This window comes from Rhinolophus sinicus, linkage group LG02 (assembly GCF_036562045.2).
Source record: "Rhinolophus sinicus isolate RSC01 linkage group LG02, ASM3656204v1, whole genome shotgun sequence".
NCBI classification, from domain to species: domain Eukaryota; kingdom Metazoa; phylum Chordata; class Mammalia; order Chiroptera; family Rhinolophidae; genus Rhinolophus; species Rhinolophus sinicus.
The window spans coordinates 97,540,862-97,566,581 of NC_133752.1; the positions used below are offsets into that span (position 1 = coordinate 97,540,862).

The following is a 25,720-nucleotide window of genomic DNA, read 5'->3' on the forward strand; positions in this document are numbered from 1 at the left end:
AGTGCAGAAAGAAGTATTAATACCTCTACTATAGTTATTATTTTAACTTCGTCCTTTAAAATTACCTTCATTTATATGTGTCATAATGTGTATATTAATATACTAGTAAAAAGTTAGAGACTAGTCTATATATCTATGTATAGTATCCTTACTCAGAAGGTTTTTATTGTTTGGGATGTGTGATTAAGGCGTTTGGAGGCCAAAGGTTTCCCTTAGGAAATTCTTAACCTGATATTAGTATAAATATGTAAAAGTAATATAATCTCATATTACTGTAAAAACCTAATGACTCAGACTTTATAAACTCATTATTCACTATTACCCTTGTTAATTTGCTCCTTTATATGTAAAATCATTAGGGTCTTATATTAGCCCGGGTTCCTTGCTTGTAAGCAACAGAAACAAATTTTGACAAACTTAGGCAAGAACTGAAAACAACACTGGCTGGCTTACAAAATCAAGGTTGAGGTTGAAGCTGGGCCATCTGGCCTCCTGAGAACAGCACTGTGACAGCCCCGGACCGCAGGAGAGGCATTGCCGGGACTAATCCTTAGAGCTCTGCCATTGGTTGACTTGACTCTAGTTACTTCCCTCTTTGAGTATCTCCACTCAAGATTTCCAAGTAAAAGAGTCTGAATGGTCTACTTTGGGTCGCATATCACACCCCTAAAACCTCTTTTAGTATCTTAAATATGTATTTCCTGTAGAATATGGAGGGAAGATTCTTTCTTCCCATCCATGTCAATAAGTTTAAATATCAACATGACTACTTGCTGACAAATGCAAATTCTAGTGACATAATCTTTTCTTCATATCCAGCGAGAGTAAAAACAGTATCACATGATTAGTCTAAAATGTCACTTTCCTGCCGGAGCAAAACTTTTGATTTTTAACTTGGTTGTGGTTTTCTCCCCCTTGTTCTTTACTTTTCAGTTAAATGACCTTTGAATTCTTAAATTATCTTTATGAAATTGAAGTAAAAATGTCCAAGGTTTAAATATCATTTTACATGTTTTCATAAATAATTAGAAACACTCAGAATAAATTTTAGTAAATTTAAAATCAATTATAAATTAAATTGCTGCTAAAATCCATTTGCTTTTTCCACTTATATAAATTACTACATGCTGATACTATTGAAAAATAAAAGCTTAATCACTTCTGCCTTTAATTCATAGAAAAAGACAAGATAAAATGTTGAGATTTAATTTTTCTGAAAGGTAGAATACCTGGAGTAGAGGAAGAGGTTGTATTTTGGAGAAGTGTGATATTAAGTGTTGATTCCCTTTCTTCATGTAGTCTGTTAGAAAATATTTAAGAGAAAAACAGATTAGAAAATCTTTGGGGTGATTTTTTTTTTTTGTCTAAAAATTTTTTCAATTACCGTTGACATTCAGTACTATTTATATTAGTTTCACGTGTACAGCATAATGGTTATACATTTATATAATTTATGAAGTGATCCCCCTGATAAGTCTATATGGCACCATACAGAGTCATTATAATATTATTGACTATATTCCCTATGCTCTACTTTACATCCCCATGACTATTTTGTAAATACCAATTGGTACTTCTTAATCCCTTCACCATTTTCCCTCTGTCCCCCAAATCCCCTCCCATCTGGAAACCATCAGTTCATTCTCTGTATCTATAAGTCTGTTTCTGTTTTATTTCTTTTGTTCCTTACATTCCACATATAAGTGAGATCATATGGTATTTGTCTTTCTGTCTGACTTACTTCACTTCGCATAATATCCCCTAGGTCCATTCATGTTGTCACAAAAGGTAAGATTTTATTCTTTTTATGGCCAAGTAATATTCCATTGTGTATATGTACCACTTCTTCTTTATCCAATTGTCTATAGATGGTCACTTAGGTTACTTTCATATCTTGGCCATTGTAAATAATGCTGCAATGAACATAGGGCTGCATATATCTTTTTGAATGTGTGTTTTGGATATCTTTGGTTAAATACCCAGGAGTGGAATTGCTGAGTCATAAAGTAGTTCTAAATTCCATACTGTTTTCCATAGTGACTGCACCAATTTGCAATCCTAATAATAAACTAACGTTCCCTTTTATAATCCCAATAATAAACTAGGGTTCCTTTTCTTCACATTCTCCTCAACACTTGTTGTTTGTTGACTTATTAATGATAGTCAGTCTGACAAGTGTTAGGTGATAAATCATTGTGGTTTTAATTTGTGTTTCTCTGATGATTAGTAACATTGAACTTCATCTCATGTGTCTATTGGCCATGTGTATGTCCTCTTTAGAGAAATATCTATTCAGGTCCTCTGTCCATTTTTTTAATTGGTTGTTTGCTTTTTTCATGTTAAGTTATACGAGTTCTTTGTAAATTTTGGATATTAACCCCTTATTAGATGTATCAGTAGCTAGAAAATGTCGTTTGAATTTGAAAAATGATTTAGTGAAGATATTTTTTCTGTCAAATAAACATATTTAAAGACAAAATTTAAAGAACAGGATTATTTTGTAGGTGGATTTTTTTGTAAGGGATGCAGTTATTGTGGAACCAAAACATACAGCCTACCCCTCTGCTTAGGTATATTTCCACCAGTGAAATATTCATTTGGCTGAATTGTCTGATAAATGTCAAATGCTATCTTAGATGAATCAAATAGATCTAATTTTAAATTTCTCTTAGTGTCTTTGTTTTGCTTGGCTTATAACATAAACAAACAGCCAGAACCTAAAACAAATGTGATACCTGGGAGGTACTTTTCAAAACAGGGCAATCAGGTAGTGAAAGCCCATGATTTGGGTATAACCCATCAACTGTAGAGTAGGCCAAGAGAAGCGGCTCTGAACATCCAGAGGTAACCATGCCCCATGTGAGGAGCAAGAGTATGAAATTCGAGGAGAGAGACTTTCCTCCTGATTTTCTTAAGGATCAGTTATGATTATATTTAACCAGGTAGAATTAATGGAATGATATGATTGAAATATTTGGTTAAACCTCTGTATTGTAGCCCATTGGTCTGTAATCTCTCTAAAGGACAAGAACAGATTCTATTAATGGTGTTGGTTTGAACAGATGTAGTTAATTTGCAACTTCTAGTCACATGTGATTTGACCAAAGTTGATAGATGGAAAATGATTTTATTCACACTCATAATTCACCTTACTACGTGCATACCGTCATATAAAGCATTCTCAAGTTCACCAGAATTTTGGTAGTGGTCAGAGGGGATGGAGGGGAGGAAGCATACCATTCAAAAAACATTACATGTCAAAATATGTAATACAGACAAATAGTTAAAAATGTACAAAGTCAAAAGAAATAGAGGTTAGTATGATCAGGAATACCGTGTTTGCCGTGTATAATATGCACCCACGTTTTTGGCCCAAACATCAGGGAAAAAAATCTTTCGTTTTAATTTTTTTATTCAAATTTGCATTTATTTACATTTAGGTACTTGTTTTTTCTATTATAAAGGGATTTTAGCATTTATTTTTTTAACATATTATGGCACAGGAAATTTTGTGTAACAAATAATTACAAAACATAAGAACTGATACAAGGTGCAAGAAATTTTATGTACTGATAACAAATTTATGAAATTTTGCATCATAGAAGGCCAAGAACTCTTCGTCGTTGCAAGTTCATCATAAACAAAACCGATTATTGTATTCCAGGGTATTATTTTGCATATGGATAGCATTATTGATTTCTCAAGTTACACTTTTAACTCATAAGCATAAATAAAAGAATTAAAAACATTAATACCATGTTTCCCCGAAAATAAGACCTAGCCGGACAATCAGCTCTAATGCGTCTTTTGGAGCAAAAATTAATATAAGACCCAGTATTATATTATATTATATTATATTATATTATATTATATTATATTATAGTCCGGGTCTTATGTTATAGTAAAATAAGACCTGGTCTTATATTAATCTTTGCTCCAAAAGACGCATTAGAGCTGATTGTCCGGCTAGGTCTTATTTTCGGGGAAACATGTTATAGATATGGAATTAGTACTACCCATGTATAATGTGCATCCTTATTTTTCCCTCATAAATTTGGGAAAAACGGTGCACATTATACATGGCAAAGTACGGTAAATTAAAAGTCAGCATAGGGGCCTAAAACTGGAAGTGGGACTTTAAGGATGGATAGGTTTGGTTATGAGAAACAGAAAATAGTAGGACCCTGCTATGTTTTGACTGTGCAAAAATCCTAACTTAGGATACTTTCATCTGAAGTTCAAGTCCAGTGGCAGCTTTAAGGGAACAGAATTTTAATATTAGTTTGTAAGCAAATTTATTGCAATTGCAATCTCTTTATGTGAGGAATTAATGTAAGAAGTCTCTTCTCTTCCTTCCAGGTGTGTCTGCACAGCTCACCAGCACCTGGCACCGTCGGAATACATCTGTCGGAACACCATTTTGGATGGCTCCTGAGGTCAGAGTTCTGAGGGAAACAAATGTAATATTTGATCCTCTCTGACTTTCCTTTTTAAGAGTACTCTATCTCCATATGTGTTTTGGAATAGTGCTAGAAGAAAATGTCAGTTGTGTTGTTTTTGTGCAGATTTTTGCATGTATAAGGAGGAACATGGCAGGTAATAATAAATGGGCTGTGAATGAATATATGAGTAAATGAAGGATTGAATGAATGAGTGAGTCAGAGAAGATAAAGAGAAACTACTTACCACCTTAATTTTTCCTTAAATTTACTTTTAATTTGTTAGCAAATGAATGACATTTAAATTCTGTTGTTGTTTTTTAAATTAAAGCTTATTGGGGGTGACAATGGTTAGTAAAGTTACACAGGTTTCAAGTGTACAATTCTGTAATACATCATCTATATATCACATTCTGTGTTCACCACCCAGAGTCAATTCCCCTTCCATCACCATATATTTGATCCTCTTTACCCTCATCTACCATCTCCCTCCCCCCTTCCCCTCAGGTAACCACTACACTAATGTCTGTGTCTACGAGTTTTTGCTTATTTGTTTGTCTTGTTCTTTTGTTGTTTTCAGTTTTATATCCCACATATCAGTGAAGTCATATTGTTCTCAATTTTTTTCTATCTGACTTAGCATAATAATCTCCATGTTGTCGCAAATGGTACTATTTCATCTTTTCTTATGGCAGAATAGTATTCCATTGTGTGTATGTACCACAACTTCTTTATCTAGTCATCTATTGAAGAGCACTTAGGTTGTTTCCATGTCTTGGCCACCATAAATAAAGCTGCAATGAACATAGGAGCACATGTATCTTTATGGATAAATGTTTTCAAATTTTGGGGGTAAATACCTAGGAGAGGGATTGCTAGGTCATATGGTAAATAGATTCTGTTTTTAAATTGTAATAGAAATATTATGAAAACCCCTAATTTTTGTTTAACATCAGATTCAGGTCTATTAACCCATGTAACAGATTTCCATACAGGGTCATTCTGCTTGAGGCTATGTTCAACTTTAGTAGATTCTTTTCATTATTACCTTTGCGAAGTTGTAAATAAACTGCCAAAATAGTTGAGGAAATAAGTTCTCTAGATTCGTATCTCTCCACAGTCACTGTTAATGCCTTTAGTCTTTTTAATCATGTTTATCAGAAAACAACAATTTATGTTTGAAAACTCTCTGTGTGACCTTTGGGAAAAGCTCTGCTATTTAGCTACAATTTTCTAGGGAGTGAAGGAGGGAAAATAATTCAAATACTACATTAATATTGCAAAATCTTAGAATTAAATTTGAGGATTAAATTCTGGTGTACTGTTTCTATTTTAATACTAATTCAATTACTAGTTGCAAAAATAGTTAAAATGTAAATATAATATAAAATATGGGGAAAAGATAAAGTATCCTAAAAACTTTGAAAAACTCCAGTGAATTCAAAAACTTTTTAAAAGTGAGCACATCTTAGAATAAAAATAAAAAGTACAGTCATATAAGCAAAAACAAAATTGAAAAAGACAGTCTCAAATGAGTTTTTTCAGAGTTTGTTCTGATATGTTTCTAGCTGTAAAGCTTAGGAAAAAAATTTGAAAATGAGAAATTACTAAAGTATACCAAATACCAAAAATTTTATCTTATTCACAAATATTAATAGTTAGTATAATAAATACTATAATATATAATAATTATATAAATAGCTTTATATTTTATATGCTAATTTATAGTAACAAAGCCATTATTATATGTTTAAGTTTGCCATTTAGTAAAAACAATTTTGATTAATGGATGTTGGAACCATTCTATGAGTAAAAGAAATCTTTTGATCTATCTAAAAATTAATTATCAAAGTATTAAATGAATTAATGATTAAAATTTATACTCCTTAGTATGCAATTTCGAGACAGTCAGGCTTGTTTAAATTAATTATCAGTTGAAAAGTAAAATTCTTTATTTGACATTTTAAAATTCTAGATCAAAGGTAGCATTTGTTGGTTACATAAAGCCATCCTTCTCAAACTGGAATATGTGTATTAAGATAAAGGGGGTAAGGGAAATAATGATTGTGGTGGGTGATTGTATGACGTATTGTACAAACCAGGACACTTTGAAGAGTGAAAGGGGACAGTATTTATAATGACTCCGGAAAGCAAGCATAAACCAAGAATGTCTCTGGCCAATTAGGGCATAAATTTATCCAAGCCTGTGAGATGATATTTCACATGCGTGAAGCCATAAAACAATGAATTATCCTAATGCAACAATTTTGCTAGGAAATAAACAACTGGTGGGACAAAAAGATTTTTACGCAAAGGCAGAGAAAGGTACATTATACAACAGAATGAAAAATTCATATGAAAGTATTTTTATTTTTAACAAATCTATTGAGATATAATTCACATACTATATAATTCACTCATTTAGCATTACAAATTAATGATTTGTAATGTATAGTTGCAGGATGTGCAACCATCATCACAATCTAATTTCATAACATTTTTATTCCCCCGAAAAGAAACTCCATACTCATTGAGAGTTATTTCCCATCTCCTCCCAAACTCTTCTATACTAGGCAACCATTAATCTGTTTTCTGTCTATGGATTTGCCAGTTCTGGACGTTTCATATAAATGCAATCATGCAATACATGGCCTTTGTGTCTGGCTACTTTCTCTTAGTGTTCATCCATGTTGTAGCATGTATCAATACTTCACTCCTTTTGATGGCTGAATAATACTGCATTGTAGGTATATACGTACCACATTTTGTTTGCCATTTGATGCACATTTGGGTTGTTTACATTTTTTGGCTATTGAATACTATGTCTATGACTAGTTGCCAGATGAATTTTTAATATAAAACTTGGGACTCTTATGCTTGGTCCTGGTATTTTAGGCTATGCTGTCTGATTCCAGCAATATTACTCTCTTGTAATATTAAAAATACTTTGATAGGAGAAGTTGACAAGTGCTGTGTAAGATGATGTCACCGTTATCATACGGACTCTAAGTTGGGAAGCTATATGTATTCTTTCTCTTCTCTCTCTCTCTCTCTCTCTCTCTCTCTTTCTCGCTCATGCTCTCTACACACACACACACACACACACACACACACACAGACACACACGTTATGTATGTATGTATGTATGTATGTATGTATGCATGTATGTATGTATGTATGTATTATTGGCCTTCGGGTGCTTAGAATTGGATTGTTTTATGGCCTTTATGTTTATTTGCCCATAAACTTACCATGCACCCCAGAACCAGAATGTTGCCAGTAGCATACATTTGCCTCTGTGTTCTTTCTCTATCTCATCTTCTTGCCTCCTCCCTGGAGTAATTCTTGTCCTACGTGATATGTTTATCATTGCCTTTTATTTTTTTATTATTTTTTTTTTTATTTATTGGGGTGACAATTGTTAGTAAAATTACATAGACTTCAGATGTACAATTCTGTATTACATCATCTATAAATCCCATTGTGTGTTCACCACCCAGAGTCAGTTCTCCTTCCATCACCATATATTTGATCCCCCTTACCCTCATCTCCCACCCCCCACCCCCCTTACCCTCTGGTAACCACTAAACTATTGTCTGTGTCTATGAGTTTCTGTTTCTCATTTGTTTGTCTTGTTCTTTTGTTGTGCCTTTTATTTTTTAGTCACATCCATATGTTTGTACTTAAAACTGTTTTTTTCGATGCTATTAGTGTCAGGTATGAATAAAGATTATTGATGAAGGAGTCACCCTTTCTGGATGACATGTATGTAATGTTACCAAAGAAACTCCAGTGTGACAACATGGGGGTATTTTAATGTTAAGTGGAGTCAGAAAGATGAAATATTATTCCATATAGGGCCTTACATTTCTTTCGTTTTATATATAATTTCATAGTACGGCAGTGAAATGATAAAACTGTAACCTGCCAGCATCCCCAAATCATTTCTTATTTGTCTTGTGGATTGGAATTCACAAAATGTAAACTTTTTTTAAAGTGTAAAAACTTGTTTTAAAATGTGAAGTTGAATTTTCTTTTTGTGATCACTGATGTTACAATTACTTGCAAACGAACTATATTTATATTTACATTATTTAGAAATAAATTAAGTAATTATTCAATAATTCTATGTAATACTATTTTATAATATTGCAAAACAAAATCCCACTTTTTTCTTGTCTCTCAATTACATCCTTTGATTAGTGAAATTTTTAAAAACCTTGTTGTAGTTTTAGAGTTTAGAGTGCTCATAGATAAGGGTTCATAAATCTTTATTAATGTCTATTTATATTTAGTATAGTTTCCTTTTATTAATTGATCCTTTTTGCCATCCTCCAAACTTGTCTCATTGCTCCCTTAGGTACCCTTGCCTTCTAGTTGCCAGAAAAGATCAAGGCCATTTAACTAGACTGCTCTCAAGCTTATTTTTCTTTACCTCCTTCACTTTTAATTCATTAAGGATATGTTCTTTATCTTTGCCAAGATGATATATTACTCATCAGACAGGTGTTTATCAAGTGACTGTCATTGCACAATCTTTAGCTGTGCATTTGACCCCATCCTTTTCCATTTGGGATGCCTTTTCTTTCTCCTTTCTGTTAGGCATTTTCAAAAATATTCCTTTTCATAGGCTTCTTCCCTTAATATTTGCAAACCTGCTAAGGTATATTCTGTTCTCAGAATAAAAACACTACTACTAATAATTTGAGCTTTTACTCTCTCAAGTTACTGCCTTTACTGGTAGCTATCTAACTTCGTCAGTTTCAACACATACACTTTGTTCTGAACATTTTGCTACATGCTTGTTAAAATCACAAATTTCATTTCTTTTTTTTTTCTTTTTTCATTTTCTACTAGGTGATTGCGTGTGAACAGCAATTGGACACAACTTATGATGCCAGATGTGACACGTGGTCCCTGGGCATCACAGCCATCGAGCTAGGGGATGGAGACCCACCACTAGCTGACCTGCATCCCATGCGAGCACTCTTCAAAATACCAAGGTCAGAGGATTCTAACCCTCGGCCCAGTATCTGCAATCCCATTTTCTTCCTCCAGCCATTGAGTGATCACCATGCTCATGGAAACATTCAGAAATATTTTAGCAAATTGGGAGCAGAGTGGCCTGGAATATCATTCTGCTTCTTCCAAGTCATTGTATTTGTTTAGTAGTTTCATTTCCCTGGTCTAAGTAGAAGACTCTTTTTTTTTTTTAGTACTCTGTGTGTCTTTTTTCTTTCACAAGAATTTGGTCTCAAAAAACAACAGTTCTTCCCAGACTTTATCCAATCTCCAATTAGTCAGTGAGGCAGCCTGGTCCACAGTCAATGCAACAGAGATTTGCTTTGCTTCAGTCTATCAGTCTAGTAGTTTTTACTACTTGCTAAGACTGCTCTTTGTTTAGAACTTTAAAATACTATTATTAAGAAAATTATAAATAGAACGTATTGATAAAATAATAATGATTTAGAGTATGTTAATGTTTTGAATATATGAACATAAAACAGTGAACTTAGAAGAATAGTTTCTTTGGAGCCATGAAAATGCTTTTTTCTATCTATTTACACCTCTACCCTTCAGTGTATATATCAACAAACTTTCCCCTGATTTTTCTATCGCTAATTAAACTCTATTTTATATATGTTTTGGTTAGTTCCTAGATATTTCAGAAACCTGACATGAAAAGACAGAATAGATGTGTTATCTTCTGAAGACTTTCTTAAGGATTTTGCCTAGTACCTTAATTCTAATAGAATACACAGAGATGGCCTGTGGCGATAGGAGTCCAGGGCAGAATGGTGGGTGGTATGTTACAGTTTGTCACCACATTTTCCATTAAATTTTATGGTCTCAACACCTATAGAACATAGAATCATATATACAAAGTCGGGGGGGGGGGAGGGGCAGTTTTCCAGTCCTAAAGAAATAATGTCAATATTTTATATTCACTTCCAAATGGATCCACTTGGAATATTTGGCATGTAATTAAATTAGTATAAGATCAAAGCATTTGACTTTGTAATTTTACCTTGAATTTCCTGTCTTGAATTTCCTACCTTTGAATTTCTAGGTTCTGAATTATAACACCTTAGATATATATCATGCTTTACATAGAATGCCAATGTATCTTTCAAGACTTACTGTTTGTAAAATATACTACTTATTTGGTAATTAGGGAAACAAGATTACAAAAAACAACAGAAAACCTGCTCTATACCATGTCTAAGACATTTCATTAATTGGAGGAAAACAGAAAAAAAAGTCTGTGTTTTCTAACTCCTACCATCATTCAGTATGTAACATGAAGCACTATACTTCCTGAACCATTTTCATTATGGTTTAAATGACCCTAGTCCAGCATTATAACTCTTGGCGATGATATCACATGGAGGAATAATGACACCTTTAATGTATTTGTACCTATGAGCACGGCACTTCTGGAAATGGCATTGTCTCAGTCATTTCTCATGACTTTGACCACCAGTATGTCTCAAAAATGAAATTCTGAGTATTCCAACTTACTGTAGAAACGATAATAAAAAAGGGATCTGAAAAGCCACCCAGTTCTAAGTGCTCTAAAATCATCAAATCTTTGTTACCCTTAAAAGAAGCCTATAAATCTCTTAGAAAGGAAATTTTCAGGAGGACAAGAAACAAAGCAAGATTGTTGGAGCAAAGAATTACTTCTTTTAATGTACAAATCAGCAGTCTTCAGATAGTCCTAAGGATTGTCAAATGAGCTTTAGGCATGATCTAGGGTAGATGAGTAGCTGCACTTTGCTTTAATGAGCCTGTACAAACTACATTAATTTCATTATAAGCTATTTAAGGAGTAATGCAGAACTGAAGACAAAGTGTTTTCAGTCCACTAATGAAAACAAAGAGTTGTTAGAATTAACATGAAGCAGTCCTTCCGCAAATTCAACTCTCATGGTTGGTCAATGTCGTTTGATTATAGTTAGCTGGGCCTCATTTTCAAGTGATATTCCTTTGTATTCATGAACATACCGAAAAAGAAAAGATTGGTTCAGCTTAAAATGAAAGGAATTAATAGCAGAATCTTTTAAGTGGCATTCAGAGCTCTATAGCTAATCGTATTTTCCCGTTCCTTAATTTTGTAACCTTATTTCCGGCCATGTATCCGATAACAACTGAACGTCTCGTGAAGGCATTTTCCGATTCCCCTGTCTGCTGCAGTTTCTTCCATCTTCTCAACAACTCCTTCCAGGTTCCCTCTGTGTACCGTGGATATTCCTCAGAGACTTCAGTAGGACTCAAAGCAAAAATCTTTTCCATAGTATTCATTGTTTCTGTTCTGCGAAGTATTGATGTTTTCCCCTATGGCTCTCAGGTAAAAGCAAGAAGATTCTTTAAAAGAAAAAAATTATCAGGTAGAAAAATTGGGTCGTCTATTAAGTACTTTCAGAGAAAAAGGAACCTGTCATTTTATATAAAGAATGATCAATAACTCATTATCTGCCTTTGAATTGGAATATAATGGTAATGCTTGATTATACCTGGCAGGACCTGTGAAGGCAGTAATGGATTAGTCTCTCTGGTTCTGCCCCTAATTTTGTACTGACTGACCAACGTACACAATCCAACTTTGATTCTTATTTTTTTAGGAATCCACCCCCAAAACTAAGGCAGCCTGAGATATGGTCAGCAGAATTCAATGACTTCATTAGCAAGTGAGTAACAACAGAGTCTTTTTTAAAAACCAAAGATAACCTTTGATAAAAATCAACTTTGAAATGGGCGTTTTACAATTCCTTCATACCTCTGAACCTCCTTAAGGTAAAGGATGACCCCAAGTTATAAATGGGAGAGAAGGGTCATCGTTAAGTGGAGTGTGTCAAACTCCACTCAGAAATTCTAGAAAAGGCAAAGAAAGTAGAGAAACCAATCATACTCATACATAACTGATATCATGGTTTTCCTACCGAGAACATCTGCTTATTCTTATAAAGACAAGAGACTTAGATTTAAGGGTTGTGAAAACCCTAGAAAGATTAATAATCTTTTTGTTCTTAGTTTTCACTTAACCAGCCATTACTGAGTATGTACCATACACTAGAGAATATTTAATAAATTGCAATCGAATTTCACAAATCCCTTAGGAGAATCATCGGTAACTTTAAAGGACTCTCCACAATTCATAATTGTGCCCAGTGTCTGCAGAACCTTCTCTGCATATCCTCAGTGAAACTTGCTGACTTTGACATATTTCACACAACTAACTTCACCTCTGAGAAACATTTACTGATCTCCCCCAGTCAGTTAGTACTATCAAGATAAACAACAATGAAGTCATTATAGTTTTAACGCTTATCTAAAATTAAAACAAACTTGGTAGTTTCCCTTCACTAACGCTTTTAAAGCCTTCTCAATTCATCTATTTCTTTCTACGTGAGAAAGCTGCTAACCCATGTGAGAAGGCTAATCCGCTGAGGAAGTGTTTCAATTCCATGTCAGTAGTGTGCTATCCTGTGTGTTACCGTTGTGTTTTGTTTGTCTTCCTTTGGTCACTTTCACTTGTTTATCTTCCTCTGGCCACTTTCACTTAGTTATGTTCTTAGAGGTCTTTCTCCCTCACTAGACAGCAAGCAGCTGTGCCTTACTTGTCACTATAACTCCAGTGTCTTAGCAGAGTACTTGGGACACATCAGATATCTGATAAAGTTTTACTAGACTAGAATAATTTCATATGTGACTAAACTGTTGGCAGATGTCAGAACTCAACACATTCTGTTAAACTAAATGAAAACTAAGAGCTCTTGTTTTTCTTTTCAGGCATCATCGTCCTTATTCCTTAGCATATTTTAGCATCCCTGGGAAATAGCTTTTTGGGAAAGACCAATAAAATAAATTGCCAAGTTACCATCCCAGAAGGATTAATGATACAGATTAGAAATGGCACTGCTCAAGTCAAGGTATAGGTTTCTTCTTCTTTCTTTCTTTTTCTATATCCCCCGATGACAGCCCCAACTCTGACCAGTTTTCTCATAATCATAGATCCACAGAATGTCAGGGTTGGAAGGATATTGGTAGTTTATCTTGCCCAAACTCATATCCAGAGTGTGCACTGAGCAGCCATTCAATCAGTAAACACGCCTAATAAAAATAATAATACTTCTCAGCTCAGCCTATCCCATGTTTGGTAAATTTCACTGTTGAAAATGTCTTCCTCATACTGACCCTAAATCTGTGTCTGTCTTAATTCCACCAATTGATCCAATTTGTTTTTTTGTCCCTTGTGACCATGGAAAACTGTCTAATTCCTCTTCCAAATATTTGAAGACAGCTGTCACAATTGATTGAACATCCTAACTTGGTCCAAAAGCTTCTCCTGTGATGCTGTTCCAGGTGTTCTTGCTCCCACCTCCTTTCTTGGGACTCTGCTCTGGTTGAACCTCTGTAGTAGTGTGACCGTCGCTAGTACATCTGCTGTATGACCTCGGAAAACATCTACTGATGTGGAATTTAAACATCCTCAGTGCATTAGCCTTCTCACATGGCTTAGCAATTTTATCACGTAGAAAGAAACAGATGAATTGAGAAGACTTTAAAAGCGTTAGTGAAGGGAAACTACCAAGTTTGTTTTAATTTTAGATAAGCGTTAAAACTGCAATGACTTCATTGTTGTTTATCTTTAGCTACTGACTTGTAAAGGAGGCGGCAATAGTAAAGACCGAGTTTAATTATCACTATGCAATAATGCTTGCTGAGAGACTCCAGAAGTGGTATTTAGATGGAAGTTGGTATCACTACAGCATAATCGCTCACAGATGTGTGCACTTCCACACATATTCGTTTTATCATATTGCAGTTTAACATTTTTTGAGACATGTTTCCTGGGCTGAGACAGTATGAGGAGCATTGTTCTCTCATGTTAGTGTCGTTTTTAGGAATATGAATCATAACTTATCTCACTTATCTAATAATTGCAATTTCTTTTCTGCCAGTGCAGGTGCTTGACTAAAGATTATGAAAAGCGTCCAACAGTGTCAGATCTTCTACAGCATAAATTCATCACTCAAATTGAGGGCAAAGATGTGATGTTGCAAAAACAACTCACCGAATTTATTAATATTCATCAGTGCATGGGAGGCACAGAGAAGGCCAGGTAATCAAATAATATCTTGACTCCAAAAGTCCAAAGATCATCTAAAACTCTGAACAATTTTATAATGCAATAGCTGTTAAGGTGAGAAAGGGACTCATTTAAATTTCCTAGTTGGGGTTTGGAGATAAGGGGGCACTTACATGAAAAGTGAATGTTACATGTTGAGTTGCATCCTGATATTGGTGAAATTATCACCAGCATTTTTTAAACAAGTTCATCAGAACAAAGAATATAAACTTCAATAGATGATTAGTGTTGTCGTATATTTATTGTATTTTCTCCTTCTCTGTAAAGTGAGATACCTTAGAGTTAAGATTTTAAAAATGAACATAAAATTTGAAAGACTTTTTGATACTCTTATTTGTTGATATCATTTTCTTTGTTCGGGTTATATTCAAAAATCATTTTTAGTATCTTTATTCCTCCTATTTGAACTTTAAAGAATCTACTGTGTGTAGTTTTTATAATATTGACTATGTTTTTTTATTACTTACTATAGATAGTATAAGTGTTTATTTTAGGAAATTTGGAAGCTACAGAGAGTATACAACATAAAATCAATCAAGTATAACATTTTAATCTATAGCTGTCCAGTGTCTTATGAATGGAAATACATTTTAAAACAGAATTGGAGTAATATTTATATATGTTCTGGAGCCTGCCTTCTTTCACTGAATAGTGAATATTCATGTCATTATTCCTTTTATCACAAATTTTTTAATTTTCACACAACATTCTCTTGCGTGACTATTCAATGATTGATTTAAATAATCCCCTATTATTAGACATTTAGGTTGTTACTATTTCTATCTAATAACTACCATTGTAATGAACAGAGCTATACATGAATCTCTTACTATATATTAAGGTAAATTCCTATACATGGTACTGTCAAGTCACAGAGTGGTAATTTAAATTCATTCTATTAGTTTCATCTCAGGAGCAAATCACTATTTAGGAAGTTGGGAGAAGTGAGTAGGAAAAAAGGACATGACTTAAAGGCAACTATCTTTGAATACCTGTTGGGGTTTTGCATAATAAGTTCCTATTTCTTTAATGCTCACTATGTGCCAGACATTCTATTAGGACTTTATTTGTATTATCTTGTGTGACTTTACAACAACCGTGAGAGAAATGTTTTATGATACCCCATTTTCACAGCTGAAAAGAGCTGAGGTATGCAGAGGCTAATTGACTTGTAGAAGCCTGCAAGAAGGTAATGAATGAGTAAGCAGGGATTCAAATCCTGATCTGAAAGCCCAAGCTTTATTCTCGTGAGTGTAAACAGCCTAAAGATTGTGGACTATCCTGGGAGATAATAGTCCTTGCCTATGTGAGTTCACAGCCTTGCTAGAGAGACAGAACTAATACACCTATAATGAGAAAAAATTAAATAGAGTTCCAAAAAGAAGGAAGCAGGCATGGAGTGTATAGTGAGGAGGTGGTCAGGGGCTCAAACATACCCATCTTTGTATCTTTGTGTGAATACAGTTCCATAGTCTGGCACTATCCCATCCTTTCCAAAGCAAACAGACAAGCAAACAAACAAACAGAAATTGAGGTGTACCAATATTGTACAGGGTGTTCAATGTGAAGAACCATGAAGGATCTGAGATTTTACCCCACAAGCTAATAAGTTGACCTGCCAGTTGCATGAAGACTGGCAGGAGATGCGAGACTCCTGGATCAGAGACAAAGGACTTTATTACTCATAGTTAAGTCAGCAGCATGAGCTTTATGTTCATGTTGGCTGTCCTTACCCCACAAGTCCGAGGGGTGATGTGTAACGGCCTGTGTCGGTGCTATATACACAGTGGGTTTGCTTCACAGTTTGGGAACTCTAATCATTTAAAATGACTGCTAGCAAACCTGTCTAAATATTTCCCTGGAGCAGACATAATGTTTATTATCCTGGAAGGGAAGCAAAACTTCTATCTGTCCTGAAAGGAGACCTTATCTTTAACTTCTAAGACTATTTGCTATACAGACATCCTCGAAAATATAATCTGGAACAAAAGGTAGTATAAGACATGCAGAAATGTAAGAGAACCATGGAGAATTGTCTCCCAACATTTAATGGTTGAACTAACACAACATTTAGATTGTAAACCCAATGCTCTGAATTCTAGTGATAAAAATATGTATATTGAAAACTGCTATATGTTGAGTTTTTCAATTAAAATTTATTGGGGTGACAATGGTTAGTATAATTACATAGGTCTCAAGTGTACAATTCTGTAATACATCATCTATATATCACGTTGTGTGTTCACCACCCAGAGTCAGTTCTCCTTCCATCACCATGTATTTGACCCCCTTCACCTTCTGCCTTCCCCCCTTACCCTCTAGTAGAAAACTGCTATATGTTGGGCACTGTATTAGGCTCAATACTTCTGGTTCTGAGTCACAAAATTTATTCTTGTTTATCCACTTAAGAATTCAGAATATGCTTGGAATATGAGAACTCTTGTTTTACACAGCTATGGAAAATTTTCAGTCATTATTTCTTTAAGTATTGATCTTCTCTCATTCTTTTTATTTTTTATTTCTAAGAGATAAATATTGGAATGCCCTACTTTACCTTATACGTCTTACAATTTCTCTTTCATATTTGTCATCCATTTATCAATCTCTGCTGCATTCTGGATGATTCCTTCAGAATTGTTTTCCAATTCACTAATTCTCTCTTAGGCTAGGGCTAGTCTAAAGTTGCTCTGCATACTGATTTTTCATGCTGATGTTTCTATCAACATCTGTATTTTTCATTTTTAGACTCTCTCACTGTTTTGTTTTTTAACCATTTATTCTTTATTCATACCTGGCTTTTTATATCTGATTATTCATATATGGCTATTTTTTCCTTTTTTTTGTGGATGTAATTCTTTCCTTTTTCTTAGACTATTTCACAGTCATTTTCTATTTGAATTTCAATAGGGGTGAATTGTCCTGGTTAGTGAGTTTACTTGTTTCCTTAATATTTGGTTTCCTTCTATGGTTTAGAATTTTAGTTTCTTCTCTTGTGTTGAATAGGGTGTGTTTCGTTTTGCTTTTTCTTTCTTTCTGCATTCTTTTCTCCTGTTATGAAGGTTTTGCCTTTGCCGTATGTGGTGTCAGGATCTCCCTAGTCCAAAGCCTTTCTGCCTATCGTGACTGTGAGGATATCACAGACCTAGTCACTGGGACAATATGAAGTAGACCACATGTCTCTGCTCTGTCCTGCAATCTCAGGCACCTGGCTCCATTAAAGGGAGAGGGGGCAGCATTTCTTCAATCTTCTCTGCCAGGCAAGCAATATCCTCACACGCACTCAAACTCACATTCAGCTCCATTCTCTCTACTGAGCCAAGGTACAGGGCCTTCATTGTGAGTGGGGCGTTTTAGTTCTTTTACCTCCCGGTCCTCTTCTGCCTATTTCTAGCCCTGGACTTCGAATCAGCCTGTAGTGTCTGCTCTCTTACCCAGTGTGTATCTGATCTGTTAGGTCCACTGTAATGCTCACCTTGTTTTAGAGAAGGTCTTTGTATTTTTAATTCTACTTAAAAATATGTTTTTAAATATTTTATCTTGTACAAGTGTATGTTTGGAGGGGCTGGGACTGGAGCTTGAATCATTAATCCACAGCACCCTTCTGACCACAGACCATAGTCCCAAGTCATAGGAAGAGGGAAGATTTTACTGTTCTTAGCATGTTTATACTAGTTCCAAAGTGTGAGATATACTCAGGCCAAAGAGCAGAGGCTCGGGCATACCACTGGCAACATGTTAGGCAAAAGTAGTCCTCTTCAGGATCATGCAAAATTATCTGATTTCTCATAGTTTCCAACATTGATAAAATTGATGTAAAATATGACTGCTAAATCAACATAACTAACCCAAAGCTGATATTTTATTGTGCCTGATACTAACTTTAGGAATTGGATTGATATATGTGCTTGGCAGGATAATTTTAAAAATCACAATTCAGTTTTAAAGAAAACGATTCTACAAGTTCAATACAAACTGCGTACTTTAAATGTCCTGATCATGGGGAGGGGTGGTGTCAGAAGGCACTGTGGAATGGATACAAGAATTTTTTTTTATTTTTTTTTATTGGGGAATATTAGGGAATAGTGTGTTTTTCCAGGACCCATCAGTCGTTGTCCTTCAATCTAGTTGTGGAGGGCGCAGCTCAGCTCCAAGCCCAGTGTCTGTTTTCAATCTTAGTTGCAGAGGGCGCAGCCCATCATCCCCTGCGGGAATTGAACGGGCAACCTTGTGGTTGAGAGCTCGCGCTCTAACCAACTTAGCCATCCGGCTGCCCCAAGAACTTTCTGTTTTAAGTCAAGGCCTGAGTACAAAAAGTCACTTGTATAACTTAGTCAATTATTCTGAGGAATCAAGATGTATACACATTCATCATCTGCTTCTGTGACACCCTCCTCAACGATGGGAACGCATTTTTCACAGGAGTTAAAAGTGACAACGTTAGAATGCAGACTGAATCAGTGAGAAATTTGAGTTACAAGATATTTTAAAAGAAAAGTTGAATTTCTCTGTTCAGTATTTAAAACTATTCAAATTTAATGGAACTAGATAAAAGTAATTTGTAATCGAAGTGCCCTGTTCAGCATTCTTGACTAACCACAATGCTAGCCAATTTGAGAAGAAAAGCAATTTAGTGAAAAATAGTGGGTGGCTGAGAGAATTGAGAGGAAGGCAGAGAGTCAGCTTACGCATGAAGCAAAGGAAGCAGGGTGCCTCAAATATCCCTCCTCAAGAACAGCCACAGACGCGAAGTGAGCAAATGCTGTTGGAAAACTGAAACCAACAGACATGCTCGACACAGCGTTGTCACAAACCTTCAATTTGTAACAAACACAGTATCTGCTAAGTGCAATAAAGCGAGGTACGCGTATGCCTATATAAACTTAAAAAACAAAAAAAGAACTTCCCGTTAAAAGGCTTCCAGTAATAACTCACCCTCCGCCCAGCATCATTTCCTGCAACAACACTGGTTTCTTGAATGCCGCAGCCACCTCAAAATATCGGTAAACTGACCTTAAGCTTTGTGTCACTCCCCTGACATTCCAAGTTCCATACAGGACCACCTGATTCCTCCCTCACTTGGTCCTGCCTCACTTCCAGTTTCTATGTGAGAAGCAAGAGTCCTTCCTCTTACCCATCCGGAACTTCCCCCAAAGAGGAAGGGTATTTTGAGCTGCGGAAACAATGAATAACCATTGTGTGGAATATGTAAACAAATTCCTATAGTTCTTTCTTTTATATATCTTGAACATATACCTAAGAACATTATTTAAGCTATGATTGGCATTCCTTATAAATAAAAGAACAACCTAGCCCAGCATCTATTTGAATAACAAATTTCAAATTAAAATTTCTCTCTGTGGTATTTATAATATTAATGTTATCTTTTTATATTTCTTTTGTTTTACATATAAATCAAAATAACTTTAGTATTCTATTTGCTATGCTCAATAAGCTGGTGGTGATTAACTTTGATTTATATAAATTATGTTCTGCATATAATTTTACAGAATCAAAATTATATTTATGTAAAAGTTTAGTCACTCAAACATAGTTATTTCTTAGGCCAGAAATGCTGGCTGTGTTTGTGGCACTGTTGCAATCAGCATAGATCGTGTTTCCCCGAAAATAAAACCTAGCCAGACAATCAGCTTTAATGCGTCTTTTGGAGCAAAAATTAATATAAAACCCAGTCTTATTTTACTATAATATAAGATCAGGTTTTATGTAATATAAGACAAGGACTTATATTAATTTTTGCTCCAAAAGACACATTAAAGCTGATTGTCCTGCTAGGTTTTATTTTTAGGCAAACATGGTATGGTTTCCAAATAAGGATATAAGGCAACTTTGAGACATATCTCAAAGGGTTGTTAACAAATAAAAAATTGTCCAACCCTTCAGTGCCAAAAGTGCCTGGTTCAAGCTGTTAGTCCTTTATTTAGGCATAGGACTTTATGTAATGGAAATTTACTTAAATGGGATTTTGATTTTACAGAAAAGAAAAAAAAGGCAGAAAAATCAATAGGAAGTAATAATAAGGTTCTTTCAATGTGATACAATGCATGGCTCCGTTTTACTTTCTATTTTCTGAGCAAGATAATTTTTCTCTAATGATTGTGACCATGTCATGGTGAGAATTATTCGCCCTTTGGAACATTTACTTTTTTCTCTTAATACGTGGGACTTTTAAAATCCTATCCTGGCTGCTCTTACAATAATCATCCTACTGATTGTCATCTCCACATGAATATTTCAAAGACACTTCAAACTCAACATGTCCAAAACTGAACTTATGTTGTCCCACCCAAAATTAGTTCTTTGTTCCCTTTCTTATTCCCATTATGCCAGTCAGAAATCTAGGCTACATAGTATCTTGACGTATTCTCCTCTTTTACTTTCTGTTTTTAGTCCCTAGCAAGACTAAATTTCTTACACCCTGGCTCAACCCAGTACCAGTTGTGATGTAATCCTTGCTATCATAGAAATCATGGGTTGAGATAGCATCCATGTTCTCTCAATACTTATTGAGGCCATTCTGTAAAGCTCTGGGTGAGGTGCTGCACAGGGGGCTGACAGCTGAAGCAGCTGTAGAATCTGTGCTCTAGGGGCTTATGTTTTAGTAAAAGGGGTAAGACAAGCATGTAAATAACTATTATACACAGTAAGAAGTCTCAGTCCCACAAAAGGAATACAGACAATGTCCTGTGAGAGTTCAGTAGATGCAGAGAGTATTTCCGCCAGCAGGTACAGGACAGGCAGACTTACCCAAGAGGCGGCCATTAAATTGGCACTGCAAGGGATAAACAGGCTTTCACCATGTGGAAACAGGGTACCCACTAAATGAATGTCATTGCTGGAAAGAACAGCCAGAGCAAAATCATGAAAGGGAGGAGATATGCTCACAGACAAGCTAGGATTTAATTAGAATTTTAAGGGGAAATCTTAGAAATAGGATTGAAGTGATATGCAGAGACCAGACCCCACAGAGCAGTGGAAGTCAGGCTGAGAGGTTTGACCTGTGTTCTGACATCCCTGAGTACACCTGAGACGCCTGTATCCTGTGCACCACCTTTTCGTGGGTTCTGGAAGGTAAACTATGGATACACCAAGACACACTACAGCAATAATTTAGAATGCAGTTGCCAATATTACTTCCTAACTTGAAGATATTGTATTTTTCAATACGATATTTTCAAATTGGTGTGAGAAGTTGGTCCCCATCATGTTTAATTATCAAGGCAGTTAGTGGCTAGTGTTTAGATGTTTTGAGATGAGGAATCTACTGATATATATTTATTTCTGTGTTTTGTGGTATGGTTTTATTTGTTGTGTGTGTGTGTGTGTGTGTGCATGCACGCACGTATGTGCATGCTTGTATTCTAAGTAAATTTTATTTTGGTAAATTCCAATCTTATCTTGGCCAAAACAAGGAGATAAAGGAAATTGTCCATATGAAATCTAGGAGAGAAGGTCTCATCAAGGCACGAGCTGATGGCAGTATCTGTCCAAGATAGAGAACTCAGAGAGAGACCGATGAAGCTGGGGGACTATAAAAAGGGTCAATAAAGGACCAGGGCATTAAGAAATGATAACTTATCTTTCCCTTCCTGAAATATTACCTTATGCCTTTCTTGACTACTTCCCCTTCCGGAAAAGCTCCCAAATAAGAGCTAAATAGTTTTCAAACTGTGGAGGAATTTAATAAGGAGTAGGTGATTGAATAAGCACTCCCCGGGGAAGACCATTAATGAGTATCTGTGCTCCTGAGTAACAATAAATAAAGGGATTCAAATAAACAGGAAGAGCCGTTGCTAAAATGTCCTAAAAAGCTATGAATAATTCCTAGGAGTAAGGTTACACTGGTGCTTTAAAACAAAATGAAAACCAGAGTAAAGAGTTATCATGTTCATACAATCTGCCATCTATGTTGACTCACATAACTAGAGGAAACTGAGACCAAGGGGAAAAAGACTTGGCCAGAGTCATGTCACATTATGCAGACAACGGGGGGGGGTGGGGGGGGGGGCAGAACACATTTGTCCTAATACCTAATTCAGTTCCTGTCTGAATCTGTATCATGCTGTCTTTTTTTCTTTAAAGACTAATCATAGGATCATAGACTGCTACTGTTGGAAGAGAACTTTTTCTTCTAGTTTCTTATTTTAGAGATCAGAAAACTAAAGCCTGATAAATTGACATTTTTAAAACCAGTTAATGGCCAGCTCAGGGCCATAACTCAAAACCCATAATTTTCAGACCAGTAATTTTACTAGTTTCTCTGTGTTCCTCACTAGTAGTAGAAGTTAGCATTCACAAAACTGGTGATATGAAGAGTTTTTGTTAGACTTGTAAGGCTGCTTTGTATGATTTACTCATAATGGTCATTTAAACTTAAATTTTAACCAATTTGCAATCAGGATTTGCACTACTTGAGTAGTATATTCAAGGGTCAAGAAATGTTTGCTCATGTTTCCCCAAGGGTTTATTGTTTTTTTAATTAAGAGGATGGAGTGTAGAAACAGCTAGTTTAAATGGCAATCTAATTTACATCCTTGAACTATTTGGGATATAACCATTTGGGAACTAGGTTTTACTGACTTCTTGACATGAATTAATGATCATCAATATCATGATTTTTTCATTTCTTTTGTAAAGATCCTTCATCTCTGCTTTGCATTTAAGAGTTTGCATATGTTATTAGTAACCAAGTTATTAGCAGGGGCCAACAAAACTGCACTAATGTTGCATAGGTTATGTAATCTTCCAGATGGGCACTGGACTTATCAGGGGGATCACTTCAAAGGCTGTGTAGCTGCACAACCAATGCACTGTACACCTGAAGCCGAAGTAGAATAATACTTCGGGCCTAATAAAAGGGCCTGTGATGACCTGTCCATCTCTACCCCACGGGCCCACACTGGAGCCACTTGCTGGTTGCTGAACTTACTACCATCCATTTTCATTGTCCTTCATTTGGGCTCATGCAGTGTTCTGTTTATGAAACCTCCCCTTTTCATTCTGTCCTTGAAAATGAACTTCAGAACTATATTTCTGAAGGTCAGCACCTTTGAGAAACCTTTCCCCAAAGCTCCAAGGATGTTTGTATTTTCTTTCCCCTGTAGTCATACAGCACTTTGTTCACACTTCAAAGTCAGACAGACCTAGAATCAAGTCTTCATCGTCCCATGTACTAGCCCTGACTCGGACTAGTTTTGTGACTCTGGCCAAGTGACCGAATCTCTCTCAGACCCAGTTAAGCCTTGTTTATGCAGTGGGAGCACTAATATTACCCGCCCCATAAAGTTGTGAGGATAAATGAAATAACCTAAAAAGCATGAAGCCCAGTACCTAGCACAGGGTTAATGAGCTATCACCATCATTTTATGGATAGTTATATGCATCTATATTTATATGCATCTTAACCATCTCTCTATCTCCTGTGCCAAGTCCAGTACTTGGTCTGTAGGAAGTCTCAATAAATATATATTATCTTGAAGAGTCTGGGTTGAGATCTGAGACAGAAAGCCCCCATCTGGCTTTATATGTTCAATAGACATAGTTAATAGCGCATTTAGATATTTATTACTTAACTGAAAATAATTGGAAAAGCAGTTAACATGAAATATTTTTCTTGATAGAAGGGTTTAAAAAAATTTTTTTCTGGAGAAAACTTTTGGTAGTTCCTCTTTTTTATAGCTCTCCTGCTGGGATAGTGACAAAGGCAAAAAGAGAACTTGGGGTAAAATGATAAAAATTACATTAACATTTCATTAGTTCCTAAAACCACCTCTATGAAGTTGCGTGATAATGGGACATGGTCCTTCTTTTAGGATAACACCACTGAGGCACAGGGAGCTACTGTAGAACTAGTCTGCCAGGTCTCTCCATTTCATTTCTGTGCTGTTTCTTGAAATTTAGTTATTCAATAGTAAGGTAAGCCAACTGATACCCTGGAGGTAAATCATATATTTTAGAGGTGTTTTGCTAGTGGAAGTTATAAAATGAATGGATTTGGTCATGACCCTGAGAACCAACACACATGGTTCTCCAGCTTAGAGAACAATGCTGGCTCTTGCAATAGAACATTGTATTACTTTTTGTGTGAAGCCCCCTCTTATGGGGCTCAAACTATCATTATCACTCTAGTTTTACCAGATGAGCTAATACAATTACTCATATGCTCCACTTCAACTTTATCTTTGCCTGCTTCCGTCCATCAGTTTTCTCAGATAGTAGTGGATTGAGCTTTAAAACATGCTTTGATCATCTCTGTTTCTTAATTCTTTTAAAAGAATAATAAATATTAGTTTATTTGTAAAATTGACCCGCACTTATTATTTATAAACCCAATTAACACATAAACATCGAAAGAAGCTTTAGGAAAAATCATTCAAAACCACTGCACCAAGGGAAAATTAAAAAAACAGCATAAACATTTGGTGAACACAATTCCAGATACTCCCCACTCTGTGTGTGTGCGTGGATAGCAAGGGAGATAGAAAGATTTTACAAAGAAGGATTTATTTATTTATTTATTATTTTTTTAAATTTTTATTGGGGAACAGTGTGTTTCTCCAGGGCCCATCAGCTCCAAGTCGTTGTCCTTCAATCTAGTTGTGGAGGACGCAGCTCAGCTCCAAGTCCAGTCACCGTTTTCAATATTAGTTGCAGAGAGCACAGCCCACCATCTCATGTGGGAACTGAACTGGCAACCTTATTGTTGAGAGCTCACGCTGTAACCAACTATGCCATCTGTCTGCCTCAAGGATTTATTTTATACATAGTATTTTAATTGAAAATTGTGTTGATATAATTAAAATTTTACATGTATTTGTAAGAAATAATACAAAGAAACCCCACGTACCCTCAACTCAATTTTCCTCAGTGGTTACAGTTTGCAAAATTATATATAGTATCTGCAGGAGATACGTTCCAAGACCCCCTAGTGGATGCCTGAAACCTTAGATAGTAGTCCTATATATGCTATGTTTTTTCTTATAGGTACATACCTATGATAAAGTTTATAAATTAGGCACAGTAAGAGACTAACAACAATAATAATAAAATAGAACAATTATAACAATATACTGTAATAAAAGGTATGTGAATGTTACATTATTAAGTAAAA

At 35.4% G+C, this 25,720-nt stretch overlaps 1 protein-coding gene across 7 annotated transcripts in view; it reads left to right on the plus strand.

Moving 5' to 3' along the window:
* Positions 1 to 25,720, plus strand: part of MYO3A (myosin IIIA) — a 217,461-nt gene that overhangs the window by 41,568 nt on the left and 150,173 nt on the right. For all 7 annotated transcript variants that reach the window (XM_074324949.1, XM_074324951.1, XM_074324950.1 and 4 more), the window contains 4 exons: positions 4,360 to 4,436; positions 9,297 to 9,442; positions 12,065 to 12,130; positions 14,410 to 14,565. In XM_074324949.1, the coding sequence (XP_074181050.1) occupies positions 4,360 to 4,436; positions 9,297 to 9,442; positions 12,065 to 12,130; positions 14,410 to 14,565 (445 nt within the window). The remainder of the gene's footprint in view (positions 1 to 4,359; positions 4,437 to 9,296; positions 9,443 to 12,064; positions 12,131 to 14,409; positions 14,566 to 25,720) is intronic.